Source organism: Hetaerina americana, unplaced genomic scaffold (genome assembly GCF_022747635.1).
Source record: "Hetaerina americana unplaced genomic scaffold, ioHetAmer1.1.p SCAF_3, whole genome shotgun sequence".
Lineage (NCBI taxonomy): Eukaryota > Metazoa > Arthropoda > Insecta > Odonata > Calopterygidae > Hetaerina > Hetaerina americana.
Genome location: NW_027286874.1, coordinates 100,655,387 through 100,675,177, shown reverse-complemented (window position 1 = coordinate 100,675,177; position 19,791 = coordinate 100,655,387). Strand labels below are relative to the sequence as shown.

Genomic DNA, 19,791 nt, shown 5'->3' with positions numbered 1-19,791 from the left:
GATACATTTTTTTAACCATGGACAAAAATTTTGACTGCGTAATTGAAAGATAAGACAAATGAGGATTGAACCTTCTGAAATAGCCCTCTGAAGTTGATCTGAAGGAAGCTTGAGAGCTTCCTTTGATGGAAACTGTTGTGATACAATCCATTCCATAACTTCTTCACGTGGTTGATCCAGCCTAAAGTTAAGGTCTCCACACCAAAAAGTGCAATCAAAGTTTTGCGATACATCTGTGAAAAAAACAAAACATGTTAGAACTTTGAAAATGAAATACAATTTGCCATAAAAAATATAAACGTGCAAAAAATCAACTTTCAAAAAAAATTATGTCCATTTGGAAATTTGGAAAGCAATTTTCAGATTTAGGTCACATCTACATGCATACAGATTTCATTAATGCTATAAGCATAATCATGGAGGACTATCCTAACACACTATGTACAAAAAGGTCAGCCAACATCACTAATGAATTCAATACAATAACAGTTGTATTACCTATGAGCTACATTTACCTTATCACCCCTATATTGGAGCCACAGCTCAGGATAAGGGCCTCACCTACCTCAATTGAGACACTTTTTCATTAATGCATGATGATACAGTATCTCTGATAAGTAGCATATCTTTGATCCTATTTCAGTATACTGTTACCATACTTGTGAATGCACTCACTCCAAATTATAAAGCTATCTATTCAGTCACAATATGGCCTTGACCTCCCCCAAGGTCCTATTCAGTGTCAAATAACTGGCCTCAAAATCAATGCCCATATCCACTTTTATTTCATACTCATTTAATTACTATAGGTAATTATTTGAAAGCAAAATAAAATGCAGTATCATCAGAAATGGAAATAAATTGATCAAATGTGAAGGTAAATAGAACAGATGAAAGGGATGAGGGGTGAAAATGCCTATAAATTCAATGGGAGTACCCTTAATGAATGATGAGAGCAGGCCTTAATACATACAAGCATGGAAAAGTGAACTATACGGTGCAGTGAGACTTGAGGTAAAATAACTTGCACGGAGAAAATAAATCAATGTAGAAATTATCAAGGTACTTAAAAATGAAAACTGTCTGGAACATTGGAATGCAGCTACAAAATGTGAAGACTGACAGAGGATTGTAAGTATAATTTCTGCAATGTGGAGAAATAAATATTTATACTACTACATGCTGACTAACCTTGTCAGTGTCGAATAAATCTTCAAATTACCGAAGAATATTAGAATGGAATAAAAGGGCAAAAAATAATCCACAAACTAGAGGATTTTATTAGAAGCGATAATGGTATCTATGCACCAGAAGTACACAGGAATGCAAACAGATTAGATATTGATGGCGTACCAAGGTATATCTTCTATAATTAGTTTTCTTGTCCTGGGTCACCCTATCACTTCTAAAAGAATGAAGTGACTACAACATGAATTTAAGGCATGAAAGAAAGTAAATAAACTAAAAATTAAAGCACGGATACAACCTCTTCCTGGCATTATAAAATATTTATGTACTTGGAAGAGGCAATAAAAGAAACAAAGGGATAAGAATTAAAGGAGTTAAGACAAATATTATTAACAGTAATTTATTAATTATAGAAAGTTTTTCATAAACCCAGGAAGCACAGATTGCTGCTTCATGTCTACGCCCCACATAAAATGATATTAAACCCTTAACCCTTGCTTTAAACCTTATTTTAAAATCAATTTTAGCTCTGCATAAACCTATTGACATTAATTCCATCCCATATACCTATTATTTTCTCCACTCTATCACTCCTAAATTACAATCTTTCTTCTGATGCAGTCTACTGCTCTTACAGGAAGTTTCACTGCCCCCCAGCATTTCCAGCATTCAATTTTTCAATTTATCCCTTAAACCTTCTCTCTTGCTCTACCATGTCTAGCAATTGTTTATTTTCCTTTCTGTTATAAGGTGGTTAATGAAGAAATTAAGATATTCCAATTCGCACGTCATTGAAGGTATATAAGAGAATTGAGAAGATCTGAAGGGTTCCCTGAATTCAATGGATCAAGTGGATACTTCAAGCATGCAATATGAAGATCAATAGGAAGCAAACTAAAATCCAAGTACACAGAAAAGATCATTTAGACAGATGGAAGTATGTGTAAGAGAAGTAAGAAGTGGAATACTGCATCTACCTTGGAAGCAATATACAAAATATGGAATGGGAAAAGTTGCAACAAACAGTCATCAAGTGCATAGCAGCCAAGTTAAGAAGGCAAAGAGGCAACTTAATGCTTTGAGCAGATACTGCTATAAACAAGGAGGCAGTACATGGAAACAATTGTGAGTTTGCCAATATACCCATGAAATAGAAACTTTGAGTGTGACTTATGGATCGTAATAAAATACCATTTTTTCAGTAATCAACCCAATGGTTAGTTTGGTAGGTGATGGTAAAGTTTACCCATTACTAAGCTTGACAGCGTGTGAAATTCACACATCAAGGGAGGTGGGCCAGTTCCATGCCAGTTATGGTTTCCCAGGAAGATCTGGTACCCAAAAAATCACACAGCTTGGGTGGAGCTGAAGGTGCCCTAACATAAACCAAATAAAGAAGGGTAGAAAGTAAACTGCTTGAAATTCAGGAATGGAATTAAATTCGGATAGGAAAATATTATAGCAGCAGCCAACCAATCTCAAGACTAAAATAGTAATGACAATGTAAGAGGATGAAATTTTCGGCATCGGTTTGGCAATTACCATTGACAGTTGACTGGAGATTAACGCAGAGCAATTTGAAAATCAACTAGAGTGTTTGATCTAAATGAAAAACAGACTGAGCAGGCACATTTACAAAGGAGTGACATGTAGACATGAACTGAAGGATGAGGACTGTTCAATAAAAAGTGATTATACTTTTTCTATTTCCATTTCTTATTGCGCAAAAATGTAATTTTATGTTGCATTGCCCACTTAATGTGTATGTGGTAAAAGTTTCATTGATTCATCAGCAGCATTACAAGTAGAAACATGATCGATTTGCCTAAGGCAATGATGGAGGTAGAATACAACGAGAAATATGCTGAAATGAGATTCTCCTCCCACTAGATATGTTACATATCAAAAATGTTGTTACTGAGTATCTTGCATATACCAATGTGAAGTTTGCTCCTTATCCTGTCTTTAGTTCAGATCCAACTAAATTTACCTTTTATCTGTTCCCAAATATTAAGAAACAACTTTGTAGAGTGTCTTTTATCATCAGAAGCAGTGGTGAAATCTACTGATGCAATTTTGAAGGAGCTTTTAAGAAATAGATAACAGTACATCTTAAAGGTCTGAAAAAAAGGTGAGACAAGTGCATTGCATCCAAATAAGACTTTGTGGTTATTGATTCAAACCCATAAGATTTGGATTTTTTCAACAGTTTAAATTTTATTGTAGCCCCTTTACAAGGAGATATTCCCTCCCAGTTAAAAAAATGTGATACTCTCTCTCATCTCATCATGTAATTTTTGACTAATTGGGGAGGTTTTTCCAAAAAAAAGCTAAGATATGCTCCTGCACTGAAGGGTAAGATTTGATTAAAAAAGGCGGATAGTTGAGTGAGAGTAAGGATGAAATTGGCAGGCAGTGGAGCAGCAGCTTCCATTGATATCCTCAATAATACATTATAGAGTTTTCTGTATATTTTTGGCATACATACCAGTACTTGACACTGTTGCTGCAATTTTCACATGAAAATGCAAAACATCTTATGATATTATATAATAAACTTACATTTGACTATATGTACAGAAAATTATCCCATGAAAATAAATATATGCAATAATGGGATATTTAGTTTCTTGAGCCACTGGTGATTTTTCTGGGAAATCTTGTACCCAAAAGATCACACAGGTTGGGTGAAGATGAGATTGCCCAGAGACATAAACCAGAATTTAACCAAGGTCCTATGGTCAGTAGCTCAGCATTCTACCCAATGAACCACTGGACCCAATACAGGAGAACAAAATGCATTTTTTTTATTAATGAACCCATGTGTCTGCAGTAATAAAAATGGCATGGTTGTGTCAAAATTTTGGATTTCAAGTTTCAGCATGATCATGCAGAGAATTTATAGTTTAATTCACAGCTCTTGAGTAGGCAACAATAAGAGAGTAAGCAGTATGATTAATGGCCCAACTGAATGGTGTCCACCATCACTCAGTAGAATTTCTTCGTGATTGATTAAATGAAGAAACTCAATTTTTTGGGGAATAGTAAGTTTCTTTGGCATATTCCATTTGTAGTCTCTGTCAAAACACTAGTTTAACTAAGGTAACTTACATTTTTAATATCTTCAATGAAAGTCTGATTTTAATGAAGACCATTTGAGATTTTTCCTTACAAGTATTGCACTTACTAACCAGGTATACACAAGGGAAAGGATGAATTTTAGTGATATAAGGATTTGCCTGGAGGGATTTTTAACTGAAAATTATGATGTTGAACTTGTTTTTGGGATTTCTTATATTTTAATGTAATGTGGAAATGTACATCAGAATATAATTGCAAGACACATGAGAATAAATGAAGCATAGGGTCCAGGTAATGAGACTATTTCATTTGAATCAAATGAGTATCAGAAAAGATACATAGCATGAGGAGCTAAACTTGTTTCCGAGGGATTAAATGTGGAATTCCCTTGAAAAGTTGTCAGTAAAGAATACCAAGAAATTTTGTTGGTGGCATGGACTACATACATGGCTATCAGATGTTATGTAATTAGGAAGACACAGCTGCCAGGCCCAGCTTGTGTATTGAACAACATTCTGATATGAAAAGAACACCTCTCATGTGACAGGCACATTTAACTCTGAGGATGAAGTTAAGTACATAATACCTAATTCTGGGGCCTTCAAGAAGGGGTGCCCTAAGGCGATTTTTATTGGCTCTGCTGCACGCTCTGATGCATTCATAATTTATGTGCATGACATGAGAGAAATTTCATGATTAGTTTATATAGCCTTACAGCTGAGATATTTCCACATCACATTAAGATAACATTAAGGGTAGAGATTTCATGATTCATTCATGTACATTATGCAGACACCATTAAGATCTACAATTAGGTGTTATTTGACCAACTATGGCCATTACTTTGTTAAAGTAAACAGGAAGATGTTAAATTGCTAATACTTGTTCTTACCATTTTGTTATTTGTTGTAATTCATACAATTTTACCATTCATCTGGCATTTAAATTAAATTTACTCTGTTTTATTTAAATGCAGAATCCTTTCAGCAATAATGAGGGCATGCATTTAAAAAGGCAAACACAAATGTGAGAAAATTATTATCATTAGAAGATAAAATCAAAATTTTGAAGAGTTGACCTGTATATTGATACTGGTTAGTCCCTGGCTATGGAAATCATACAGCAATTTCAATGTTGAACACACTAATAAAACCTCAGTAAAGTATAGAAAAAGGCACCAATGAACACATCTCTGTGGTTAAAAGACATAATTGCATTAAAATGAGTAAGATGAAAATGTAGAAAAATTGAAGATGGTTTCAATCTTCCTGAGCAGCAAGCAAATCAATTAGCGGAGTTTGTTAATACAAAAGACAGAATAAGTTACAGCATTGATGGCTTTGAAGCATTAAATTGATAGAATAGACTGTTTCAAACTTTGATATATTATTATCTAGCCTCATGTTATTGCACTTTTCATTATATTTACCGAACATTGGTATATATTGAATGATACATACCATGTGTTTTGACACTAAAATTTTGTAACTTTTGAGTTCAGCCATAAATTGATTGCGTTTACCAAGTAATTTTTAAAACTCTGTACTATATTGCTTGTGAATTACATTATTATGCCATGCATTTCGTTACACCAGCTTATTTTACTTTCAATAATAAATTCATATGCTTAATTTAAGAAAACAGTGGGTTATAAATATATGATTGGCTTATTTACTCAATGTATTTATAAATGCAAAAATTTACATTTCTGATAGTAATAACAGATTTTGCTGCAATTGCTAAATTTTTAAAATTCATTAATTTCTGTCACATTCCAGTGACCCATTACTTATTCAGTAAATTAAATAAAATTATTGACAATCTGGCAATGATTTTTCCTCTATTTCCTTCATAGTATGATTTCCCTTAAATTATATTTCCTGCAATTTACACTTTTCTCCTTTGTTCCCCTCAAAAGTGTAAGAGGAGTGTTTCACCGTATGCATACCATTTTTAAGGACCTTTGACTCCCTTCCCCCAATGCTAGACCATACCCCCACCCAATGCCACAAGCTAATATTGTCAGCCTGTCAAGAGAGACCTACCAGAAAAGTTCACGAGGAAATTGTAAGAGATGGCCACAAGGTCTTGGATTAAATTTGACCACAACTGTGCAAGAACAATATGATCTATCACTTTCAATGTCTGTGCCAAAAAGTTTATGAATAACATCAATGATAGCTTAGTAGGAATTTGCATTAATTGCAAAAAGATCAGTTTCTTATGTTTTGCAAACAATTAAGTTGTGGTGATTGAATTAAAAGGGGAGCTGAAGAGGATGCTTGTTAATTTAGTAAAAAATTTAAAATTGGTGATCAATACAAAATTAATGTAGTAGTCAATACCACAAGTACATGCGACAACGCAATGATTAAATGGGTGGTATAATACTAGCAATGAACCAGTTTTCACATTTGGTATATTGAATCATCAGTGATAGAAACTCCAAGTACATAGTGCGTATATGACAGAATAGTACAAATAAAGAACAACTTCCCATAAAATATTACTCTTTCTTGCAAACACATATCATTAAATTAAAAAATAATTTATCAATATATACAAATGCAGTACACCAAAGATATAAGAAATGAACATTTGCAACAGTAGAAAAAAATGCAAGAAGCAACGGAAATAGAAAATTGCAAAAGAAAGATGAAAATCAAATGGGTTGATTAGGTGGTTAATTCATTGGTGCACCCAGCCACCCTTTGTTATTAAAAAAATTAATGTACTACTTGTGCCTAAAATATATATCTTTGTTGTGTTCACTTCACGTTGAAAACAATTTATCATTATCTCATGCAAAAGATTCAAGTAATTCATTCTTGATGAGATTAGATCCCAGAATGATATTCACAAACCACATAAAAATACTTGTGCAACTACAATCGGACCAAATGCCCTGGGATTAGCGCTCGTTAATAAATTGATGAACTCAAAGCAAATTATACAATGCTGCTTTTCAAAAGGAAACTCAGAAAATGTTTAAAGCACTTCCTTTTCTATTAGATTCTGGAGTTTCTGAAGAGATTTAATTGATGATGTTTGTATATACTCATGGTGTTGCAACATATTTACCTTTTAAATGCCATTTTCAAACATCCTAATTTTGACATGTCCTATATTATACATGTATTATGTGCTTTTATCTTGGAACAAATCTACAGTTTGCCTTTTGAAAACAGTGAAAAGGAACAAACTAGTACCGACATATTTTAAGGCATTAAAGCAAGCGGCAGGAAACTGTAAAAGGCAAGCAAATGTAGAGAATTACAAAGGAAAACACCAGATGTGAGGGATAAACAAGCGATGAAATATGGACTCATGAGGAGATTTGCAGATGGGGGTTTTGAAGGTTGAAACTAGGTCAGACCAATCCTAGGATTGATTGGGCACCACTGGTCATGGCAATTATTTCCAGGCTACCACCAACATTTTCCAAATGTTGACATTGACACATCCTGAAAAATTGCATGATGCTTTCTGATGAAATCCATAAAATAAAATACAGGCAAACCATGGTTAGAATATATGATAATATTTTGCTAATAATAATAATAATATTTGTATTGTCCATTGATCATACATATCACGTAATTATAGGAGTTGTCAAACACAAATAAAAGTAAAGTAAATAATTGAACTGCCTATGTATCCTGATACTTGTGATTTCATATTTGCGACATTTTCTGTATTTAAGATGTTTCATTGATCCTTAGGGACTCTTTCTACCAAAAAAAATTTTATTGACAGCTGGCTACACATGACTGGAAATAGGGAGGCACTTCAATAAAACATATACCCGAAGTATGCTTCAGCATGATAGTGAGTATAAGATATAATACAAAGTGTCAAGGAAGGAAAGAGGTCAAATGAAAGCTCCCAAAATAGTACAAGATAAACTTATGAATATAGGATGTCAAAGGGAAGAAATATAAGGTCACGAAGAAGTTGACAAATAGAATACTTGAGCTGTGTCAAACCAATCTTAGGATGGGTGAGCAGCAATGATGATGACTTGTCAGATTACATAATTGGTTCACAGAAGATTGACAAAGCTTGGGATACAACATTTTATGTAATTCAATGACCCAGATGAGAAAATAAATACAACATACATAGTCAAAATATGAAAAAAAGATCCTTCACAAATGTGAAAAAGGAACAAAGCATATGAATGAAGTAAGATGACCACAGCATCATTATAAAATTATGACTATTGGGATTAATTTGTGAAAATACTTCGAATTGAAATTTGATTGTTTTTACTTATGGTTCAAACACTCTCCTCAAGCAATTATCAATATGAGACACTGCCTCAGCATTTCTTGGCAGAAGTCTTTCATACTAGGCATAAAAGAGAGAGATACTCAAGTCTTAGTTAGTCTTCCCTCATTTACGTCTAATTATCAATCTCTTATTTTCTGGAGAAAAAATATAAGCTACAAGATTTTTACTTCATGTAAGAATGATTAGATAATGCATTTATAAACAAGAAGAGCATTGCTAAATATCAGCATATAAATTGTGACTATATACAGGATGAACATATATACACATAACTTCCTATTTTGAAATCGTTTTGCATTTGAAAAAAGGAAGTTATGTTGCCACACCCTGTATAATCTAATTGAATCCCTTCGGTATAATTTTCTTCACAAAAATCATTATAAATCCCAAAATATTAACATGGATACCTCCACTTATTGAATATGAATATAAATCTAAAAGCACCCTTCCAATCACTATGATTGATCTTTGATACCAGTTCCTCAGCGTATCTGTACCCATTAGAGAGGGCTAGCCGGAAGCTTTTGATCTTCTATTTAGGCTACGTCACCATCCAGTGGAAAAATTGATTATTTTGTAAAATATATTCTTTCTGCTGATACATGTACACGTAATGATCCACACACAAATCTGCAAAGCAGTCCTGATTAATTCCACTTTTCTCAGAAGTAGCCTTCTTAAAAATAAATATTGCCTATGTAGGAGTAATCAAAGGTGGATTCACACAAATCAGAAGTATATTCTATTATTTCAGGCTTCAGTTCGTGGAAGTATTTAATATCCATACTAAAAGGTAAAGTACAAGTCTTTCCTTTTAGTATGGAGATCAGAAGTAGTTGCAATAAACTGTCTTACTCAATAGTCTGCTGTGAGATGAACCTAGTCCATCTCAAAAAATAGTACGATAATACTTACTCAAAGGACAGATCCTTAAGGAACACCTCTCTCAATCATCAAGGGATTTGAATTTGTGAACAATTTTGATTCAGCTGAGTACAATTTAACTACTTGTGATCTTCCTGTTAAAAAAGATTTGACTCATTGGTTGTCTACACTAGAGATGCCATTTTTCTCACGTTTCTTCAGTAATACTATATGATCAACTGAGTCAAAAGTCTTTTATAAGTCATAGAAAATGCCAATTGCATTATTCTTTTTATCAAGTTCAAGTAGAATATCATGAATGAATTTATTTATAGCAGATTCAGTAGATTTTTTTTCATGAAACCAAATTGAGAATCAGAAAGGATATTGAATTTACTTTTAATTTAGCACAGCAATAATTAAACATTACTTGTTCAAGTAATTTAGAGAACAGAGATAGGATAGAAATAGGTTTGTTATACATATTTTGTGGATCACCCCTTTTAAATATTGGGATGACTTTGGCCGCCTTTAGCCTATTAGAGAATATGCCTGAGGATGGAGATTCATTGACCAAATGTGTAACGACATGTATTACTGAAGGATTTACCATTCTTTTTAATGGAAAGCATGTTAAACCATCACATCCAGCTGATTGTTTCTTCCTAATTTTTTAATAACACTCCTAATTTCTTTGTCATCAGTAGGATGAAGAAAGATTGTAGGAGCATGGAGGGGCATACCCTGTAATAGTGTATCATGACTCAGTTGGTGAATAGTATTATTAAGCAGTCTTGTAATAGAATTGAGAAAATTTTCCTTGATTGGGTTGACAATATTGTATTGGTTACCAACCAGAATGTTTTTATGAGAAACAGCATCTATACTTGAAATCTGAAATTCTGAGGACTGAGTAGTCTTTGTAATGAGATTCCAGGCAGATTTCCACTGATTGTTGGAGGATTTTAAGATGTGTAAGTTGAAGTTTCTTTTGGTCTTTGTCACCAAATTATTGTGTTCCTTTTTAATAGACCTATAGCATTCCCTCAGTGGTAGAGAATCATTTGATTTCAGATTATGGAAAACCTGTTTTAGAATAGCAGAATAACATATGTAATGGGTGTCACACGTATATGTGGCACCCATTTCTTAAAAAGAAAAAACTCAGGCTTTGTTGAACTACAGGGTTTATGTGAATTGATCATACCGAAAAAATTTATTGGACCAATTAAAAATTAATACAAAGGGGGCTTATTAGGAGATGGTGCACAATTATGTGATGATCAGAATACAGAGGTAGTGCTTATGATTTCAACCAAAAAGTTTTTTGGCGGAAAACTGGTTTTTTTCAAGAGCTTGGTACAAAAATAAAGCAAAATGAAGATATTATTTGTAAATTGAACACTTTTCCTATTCATCTACATGCAAAGAAATTGCAGTTATGCTCAATGTTATAACCAACTCACTGGGATTATCACAATTTATTATGGACATGCTTTTGAAAAAGGATACTTTCTATCCTCCCTGACAGTCAAAAAGAAATATGTAAATATGAGTTCTCTTTGTAGAATCCATCATTCTGCTACAGGAAATAATCTATTTTGGGAAAATGTGACCAGCCTCAAATTTAATTAGGATAAACGATATTTAGGAATCAAGGTGAGATACTCAAGATCTTTATGCTGTAAATATTATTCTGATTTGGCACAGAAATTGCACGATTAAAAATGAAACAAATTAAGTTTTTCAAGATAAGAATATGAAATAAAGACAGAGAAATTGAATATCTACAATAGTTTGCTATGATAGCGAAGTCACTGGTGGCATGCTTATATTAACTACCTAAAATGTGTCAATAACAATCACATATTTGCAACACATTTTTTGCTATAAAATCAAAGCTGGATGGTCTGAAGAGTTTTCATTTAAGAACACATCAGGTGTTCCAAATGCCATGCTATCAGTTATATTTAAAAGAGATTAGATTTTTTATGGTTTATTGTCAGATGTAATTGAAGCGGAGACATGTAGTTCAATGGGTATAGCGCTAGGCTACAAACATTAGGACATTGATTTGATACTAGGCAACAAACTCTGACTGCCATCAATATCACCCAAGCCGAATGATTTTTCAGGCGATAATGTTCCTGGGAACCTGCCGGTGGTACAGGGAAAGGAACTGCCCCCCCCCTTTATTCCCTTATGTTTGAACTTCACACACTAATGGACTTAGTATTAGGCATATTCTAACCTCATCTATCAAATGAACCTCCAGATTGAATACTAGGGCTGGTGGTAATTGAAACAATCATTACCACTTTTCATTTCCAAATGCAAATAAGATAAACTCCTCAACCCATTGGTTTAGAATATTATGATGAAGAAAAATGAAATGATGATGAATTATTTCTTTTGAGCAAATCGCAATGACAGTATAACATCAGCTATGCCATTTTTTAAATGTCAAGATTAATAATGGATATGTTGCTTTTTCAAGGTTGACTGGTTATGGTACTTCTATTAAATGGCATAATTTAGGAAATAATGACTTGCCTTTTGTGAATGAGCACAGTTCATCAATTTTCTCAGAACAACTATCTGCAAAGTTCAAAAAGGTGGAGAATTCCCACGCTGAAGTGTACAGAAAGCAACTAAAAGATGGCATTATGATGCAAATAATAAACCTGAAAATGCAAGTTTTGGAAAATATAATGGTTTCAAGATGAAATTCATTTATGAATGCGATAAAAATATGATGCGGCAAAACTACATCATTATAAGAAAAATAAATGCTGTGCAACTGATTCTTCTGGTGCTTCAATGCACTAATTAATATATACATAAGTGGTTAGCAAGGATCAATGCAAAAATCAACATAGCAGTGATAATAAAAAATATTTAGCAAAAAGTGACTTTCTCTGTAATATAAGTAATGTGCAAATAATTAGTCATCACAAAACCAATTACTTCATTTCTTCAAAGAGCAAAAAATATTCAGTCACTACATCCAAATGATACCAATTATTTCAATCAATGCACTAAAACGTTTGAAATATAAAATGAAACAAACATTCAAATGAAGTAATGAAACTATTGAGCTTACGGTGTGCCAATACTACTAAATGAGGTGAAACACTTACTCCAAGATTTCATCCAGCATGCATAAATGGGCAATGCAACAAACCACGACTTTTATACCGGACTGGCAGAATCTTAGGTAAGTCAATAGATGTTGTGATGCGTCGAATATCATTTATTCGGTCTCTGAAACGTTCTGTGTGGGCAGTCAGGTGAGATGTAACAAATAAGAAGGAAGTTCCAAAAAGCAAAAATCCTATCGCAATTGCTCCTTTGGTACGAAAAGCTTTCCCAGGTCTTGTACTCATGCTGCCATCTTCTGCAACTAAAGGAAAACAATTATTCAATTTAAAATATCATATTTTAGTCAGAATTACAAGTGAAATGGTGTTTCATTGGAACAACAAACATCTCATTTTTATAGTAATGAATCATGGTGTCATTACAATGAGGCATGCCTGCTCTGGTTTAGTAATAGAAGAAACCATGCATTTTTAAAGTAAATCACATATCTACAAGTCATTGTTGATTCCACAGTCTTCCTGGCAGAAGTATTGTTCTCTTTGTGTAAAAACAACAGTGAAAAAATCACTATGAGATTCAAAGCAACAATTTCAGAGTGTAAAAATCATTTGCCTTGACCAGAATTTGAACCCAGATCCCTCAATGTCCAGTCAAATGCTTTAGGCAGTTAAGCTATCGAGGCGTCCTCTTAAACTCTTAAATTTTGGGGGCAAGGATTGTTACACTCTGAAATTGTTGCATTGAAATGCATATTTGCGGATGACTCTTAAAAGTTAATGTTGCGGCATCTCCCGCAGTTTCTTGGGAATTTGCAATATGAGATTGACTAAAAACAAAGAATGTATTTTGGCCAAAAATTACTGTATTTCTTAACTTTATTTATGATTAGCCAATTGACCTATGTATGAATTTACCATTGCTTTGGCCCAAAAAGGACAGACAAATGAGCTTGAGGTGAGGACATAAGTAAATAGCACATAGCATCAAGGGTCTGGCAAAATAAACATACCAGAGCAGAACCAGAGGAGATCTCTCCGGACAAACACAGCCAAATGAAGTGTTCCCAATGAGGTTGAATGCAGAAGAACATGGGATGGTCCAATAGTTTCTTGAAGGCTTACTTCCCATTCAAACCTTTCAGGATAACTCTCTTGGGTTCCGATGGCAACAATGTCAGGCACGTGCTCTAAGATTTTGGGTAAGAGGAAATCATTCAGTTCCTTCGGTGGTGCCTAGATAGAAGGTAAAACATCCTGTATTAGAATAATTTCTAGAAAATTTCCTGATAAATATTCTTTTTTCACTGTGTCTGTCAATGGCCAATGAGCATGAGGTTAACACTGGTTTGATCTGAGAATGCTTCATTGGATAAAATCCTCAAGAATAGTACTTTTTATTATTTAGGAGGAATGCTTGGTCACAAATGGATCAGCTGCTCTTACATTAATTTTGCCTACATTAGAACAAGAGAGAGCCAATTCATATAATTCCTTGGTTTGACCATTTTGAGAAATTGAAACGCTAAAGATTCGGAAAGAAGATATGTAAAGCTTTAAGAAAAAAGGGGTAGTCAGAAAATTAAAAGCAACTACATTCAAAGGACTCAAAATGAGGAATAGAGGAAATACTGAGAGTATAAGAGCAAATATGAAGCAATGTTAGAATAACAGAGGTGAAGGAGCATTCAAGGGTAGGACTCCATAGAATAAATAGTAAAAGCAAATAAGTTTCCACAGTAATACCTTTCCGTTCGACTTATTTGATTGAATCAATCATGAAAAAGAACAATGTGAATAGTATGCATGTATACTGAATTAAATATGGTGAACATGAGAGACATCATAATTACAAAGTCAATTATTCTTCAATGAATACATGAGACTAAGAGGTTACACAATCCAATCGAGAAATATAAGGCAAATGACAATTTTTCTTGCAGATATTTGTCTTTATTTAACCTGAGATATCTACCTAAAAAATATGACAGACAAAGAGGCAGAAAATATCCATTTGTACATGACAGAAAACTCATCAACACAAGAGAGTTTATTCGAGGCATTTAAATTAATGTACAATTTACTTTAGCATATATTAATTATAACAGAAGTACATATTAAAACAATTTTCTGAGAAATACCCGGATCAGATAACCCATTTACAAGATTCAGCTCCTGATGACATTCTTGGCAGGCAGAACAAAATTGAGCTGAGTCATAAAAAATGCACAGTATCTCGTAAAAGTTAGAGAGTGAACTCATTCACATGGTTGAACTAGTCTGGCCCTTAACTAAGAATTAGGCTAGGGCCATATATCATTGGTCAGAATTATAATTACAATAACAGATGCACACAAAAAATTTATGCAATGATTTAGCTCATACTAACACGAGAGCGTCAATTCATTCACGCCGCGACTAGCAGAGCAAATCATCACTTTGGTAACACAAATGGACTGAAATTATCATGAAGTGAGTTATTTTGCATGCAGAGACAGGTTTTGAAAAACCCCTGAAAACTAATGGATATTATCCGTGACCACTTAAATTATAATTGAAACAACTAATACAGGTAAACAAATTATCATATGAAATTAACTGTTCCCACTTGTATCAAACTACAAAACCCAAATCCTGGCCACCAATGAGTCACATAAGTTTCAATTACCCTGTGAATATCACTTTCATAATTCCCACCGTCTCTCCACCTCACATCACACTGACACATACTTTGTTCTCACCCTTTTCCATGATTTTTTTACCTACCTTGACCTCAGCATCATCCTAATGTTCCAATTTCATATTCTAACTGTGATATTGTTAGAAGAATGCCCAGCCATGATGACAAACCTAGACTGCTGTATGCTTATTTACTTCTTTGTTTTTTTTTAAATAATGATACAACCATTAGTTCATATAACTGAATCACCAATGGCCATCACTGAGTGAAGTCATTTAGCCATTCTCTCACCATGCAGTATTCTTCTTATGGTAAGAAAAATATATGTTAGAAAAGCTTTACTGCTTGGTTATGTGCTTAAATAAGAAGGTATAGATTTAGTAACTTTACTTTATGTCATATTTTTTGGAGTAAATGACGTAAAATGAATTCGGGCCAGAGAAGTAAATGCTGTTGGGAGAAGAAAAATATGGTAGATGAGAATGCATTAGCCTCATTTCGTTCATTGGAACTATCACTGGAATACAGAAGACTAATTCAGACCTTTGAAAAAAATGAAGAGGAGCAGTGAACAAGGAAGGCAAAGATTTTTTAGAGGAAAACAGGCAAGTATGTATCATAAAATGAAGCAGATGACATACAAAACTCATTAAAAACCATGAAGAATTATGAAAACAACTCAAGAAAGAAGGATAAGAAATTACACGAAGATTTTGAAAAACATAGTTGGAGTAGTTGAAATTGAGGTCATCCATGCAAAGATCAAGAAAAGAGAAATATTTACTTAAAAAGAACATTTATTTGACCGGTAGACAGAAAGGATACTTTGCTAGGTATGATCAGAAAATGGTGGAAGATAAACAAGAACACTGAGGTGACAAGGAACTATAAAGCACTGTGTGCAAAAGCTACCAGCAAAGTGGAGGAGCATGGCTGCTTGACTTTGTTATCTCAATTCATTTAACACCACACATGGATCTAGGGACCCTTAGTGTAACTTCACATCACTAAAAGGAGAGGTTAGAGAAGGTAAAGGAGCACCACTTTAAATTGAGGGGGAAGTTTTATATACTATGAAATAAAATACACAATAAAACTTGTTGAATATGACAAAAACTGTGCATAGAGAGCAAATAAAAACAATGAGGACACATTGATAGATCAATATATTAATACAGAATTTGAGAATCTTGAATAAGCAAAAGATTCATCTATTCGATGCAATAATTTTAGAGTGTAAAAATCATTCACTGTACGGTATTTCGTCACAACATCTCGTTCCTTTAAAAACCCCAAAATCTCAGAGTTTAAGAGGATGCCTCGACCGGACATTGAGGGATCCGGGTTCAAATCCTGGTCAAGGTGAATGATTTTTACAATCTGAAATTGTTGCATTGAAATGCACATCAGCAGAAGACTCCATTAAAAGTTACTGTTGCGGCATCTCCTGCAGTTTCTTTGGAATTCATGTATTCATTTGAGTCTCATAGTCTAGTATAGATACCTACATTTCATGACAGAAATAACTAAGACACAATAAATCGCAAGGATCATTTTATTAACATAAGTTTGGTATCACAGGATACCAAACTTATATTCATTCAATAATAATAATGGCTATGACATAAGTGAAAAATTATCTCCAGGTATAATAATGTGCATTATAACATTCCAAATAATAAACAAGTTGAATAAAGCTTTACTAATTTCATCAACATTTTGATGCAATGACAATATATACCCTGCTTACATGAAAAAATCAACTACCAACATAATATGCACATAGAAGAAGAAAATGGACGAGAACTGAGTGTCACTTAAAATAAAAAAGAGAATAATACATATTAACTTACTGTTATTTTAATAAAGAATAGATTAAAGATATTTGTGCAAGATACAATATTATCTTTAATTCACTTGGGAAGTCACAATTGTTTTAGTTTCCCAGTAGCCTTTTTTTATTCTTTATAGTTTATAGGAGTTTCTCATTTTCTGACATTCATGTACATACCTCACTGTCCTCTGGCCAATACTAGACTAATGCAGTTCCCCAAGTTTCTCAACACCTAGCAGCATTTGTTCATTAAATGAGAGTATTTAGAAAGTTAACGTCTTTCTAATAAGCTTCTTAGCTTGATTTTCATGACTTTCTCTGACATTTACAGTAGATACAGGAGGGCAAAGGAAGTAGTCCAGAGCTGATGCTCACAGGGGGAGCCCACAAAGGGAAGACGGAGGAGTCTGAAGATGGAGGAGAGGAAGGAAATGGGAGTAGGATGCCTCAAACAGCCATCACTAAATGTGAGTGAGGCCATTTAGCTATTTCCTATCTGTGCAACATTCCTCCCTTAATATACAATAGATCTCTTCTTACCTTTCTTCTTTTCCACTGCTGTCAATGCAGGTGTGCATGAATGTTGTGTGATGATGAATACAAAGGCATTGCATTCTCCGCTGCTGGGCATGTTACCTGTCCTTGTGAGGTAAGTCCACTATTACCAGGATTCATTAACCATTTTCTAAATATCAATGGAAAATGAGAAAGGTCGTTTTCTGTTGACTTACTCAACAGTGTTTGTAGAAGAAATAAAAACACTAAATGGCTCCCACACTGGGATGGTACCTTTCCAGCTGTCTTGCTGAGGAATACATGCAGCATAGTTTTGCATGCTGCACCATTTTAATGACTCCTAACCTTCTAACTAAATGACTTGAGTGACTCTAACAGGAGCACTCATCCTTGTTCCTATTGAGGCAGCCATAGGGGTTATTGGTATGCACAAGCCATTCCATCGAGTCAAGATTAGTCCATGGAAGTAGGTAGATATTTCGGATACAGAGGTGCGGGGGTAATTATAATTAGGAATATTATCTATATCACAGTATGATTTCCTTTATACTTTGAAAATATGTTCCAAGTTTCAATAAACTTAATGACTAGAATTTATGGAAGAAAACTTTGGCAATTGGGCAAATGTACATTATAAGCTAATTAAAAATATTTGGAATATTACCTGTCCATTCATGTTCCAGGTACCAATGAAAATGGTAATCTCTCTATAAGGCAGAACTTTCTCTAGTTCTAATGGACCCATTAGTGACATTGCTGCTATTCGGCCATGCAGGTAATTCCTTGAATTCAGAGTAAACACAAACAATCACCATAACATGGAACAATGCTAAACAGATATGGGTAATAGTTCTAACAGTAATTATCATGCAATTCTGTCATGTAATTTTTAAATTAAAATCAACCATGATGACATAATACTTTTCATCTACATCCATTATTCTTTACACTAAGTTATAACCCTTTTTAAATCCAAATATAGTGACAGTTGAAATGTAAGCACAGTTAAGATCAAATTAATATAGCTGCTACATGTTTAACGGAGAAGGCTGCACTAACCGTGCAAGTTATATTAATAATAATAAAAAATTTGGTCCGGCGAACATTGAAACATGATCTAGAGGGAGGCTAAGATTAAAATAAACGACTGAATGGAAAATAGCTCAATGTCAGGGGAACATGAAAGGTTCATATTAGTAAAGTTTAAAGTACATACCTCTCTCTGGCTTTGTTGGTTGGTATTAGGTGCAGGACTTTGGCCGCAAGAAGAGCCTGTTTGGCTAGTCCTTCCATCGAAGGGCTCAATTCAGATGGCTCCGAAAACACGACAGCTTTATCAGTTCTTCCCAAAAACATTTCTTCACTAGCATCTTCCGCTCCCTCTTCTTTCGTATGCTCATTAGTTTCTTCTTCTCCATATTTAAACCTATCTTTGTCGGACGATTTGGGAGGGGACATCTGTTTATATTTAACATGCTTTTGTGCATCTCGTGGACGAGACTCAGGAGTAGAAGATATAAGGGAATTAAGGGAGGCGGAAGAAGAGGAACAAGAACTTTCGTGGAAATTTACTTCCCTCAGTAATAAATTATCTTTAACATTATGATCGCTTTTACTACGCATAGCCTTAGAAGAGAATTTATGTCTCGGGCATAAGTCAGTGACACTATCCGACGAAGGTATTTTAATTTTATCAGAAAATTTAATCACTTCTTTTGAAGATCTACTTCGTGATATTTTATTTACGGATTTCTCATCGGAGTCAGAAGTTCTTCTAGTTGTGCGTTCAGTTTTAACATCTTCCTTTGCTGCATCAATGATGAGGCACTCCTTCGATAAAGCCAAACATGTGTGATTTTTGAATATACTACCAGCCAGGGATAAACTAGTATTGGAATTGGTAAAACAACCATATCGGATTGAAAAGTCTTGGCTTGGCAGAGGTGGCCCCGAATTTCTTCGACCACTCTTGTCCTTTTTTGAGTTTAAATGAAGATAGTTATTACAGGGCTCTTCAAAGCTTTTCCTTTGAACTGGCGGTAATTTGTTCAGTGGAGGAGGTACGGAACTGGATCTATTTTTATGACGCAGTAGTTTGGATAGTAATTTTCGGGTAGAATTGGTTCTGCTTGGGTGAGATTTACTGCAGCCCGACGGTAAATCATTGTCGTCCATGCTTCTGTAAATGAAATAGAATCTGTAAGCTTCCAATGCGGGATAATTACATAAATTAAATT

At 34.1% G+C, this 19,791-nt stretch overlaps 1 protein-coding gene across 1 annotated transcript in view; it reads right to left on the bottom strand.

The window, feature by feature from the left end:
- The window catches only part of INPP5E (Inositol-3-phosphate synthase), a 28,359-nt gene that overhangs the window by 8,375 nt on the left and 193 nt on the right, over positions 1 to 19,791 (bottom strand). Inside the window, exons 2-6 of the mRNA XM_071587166.1 lie at positions 18,771 to 19,733; positions 18,219 to 18,336; positions 13,538 to 13,760; positions 12,611 to 12,829; positions 72 to 233 (exon numbers count right to left, since the gene is read on the bottom strand). Coding sequence (XP_071443267.1) covers positions 72 to 233; positions 12,611 to 12,829; positions 13,538 to 13,760; positions 18,219 to 18,336; positions 18,771 to 19,729 — 1,681 coding nt within the window. The 5' untranslated portion in view covers positions 19,730 to 19,733. The remainder of the gene's footprint in view (positions 1 to 71; positions 234 to 12,610; positions 12,830 to 13,537; positions 13,761 to 18,218; positions 18,337 to 18,770; positions 19,734 to 19,791) is intronic.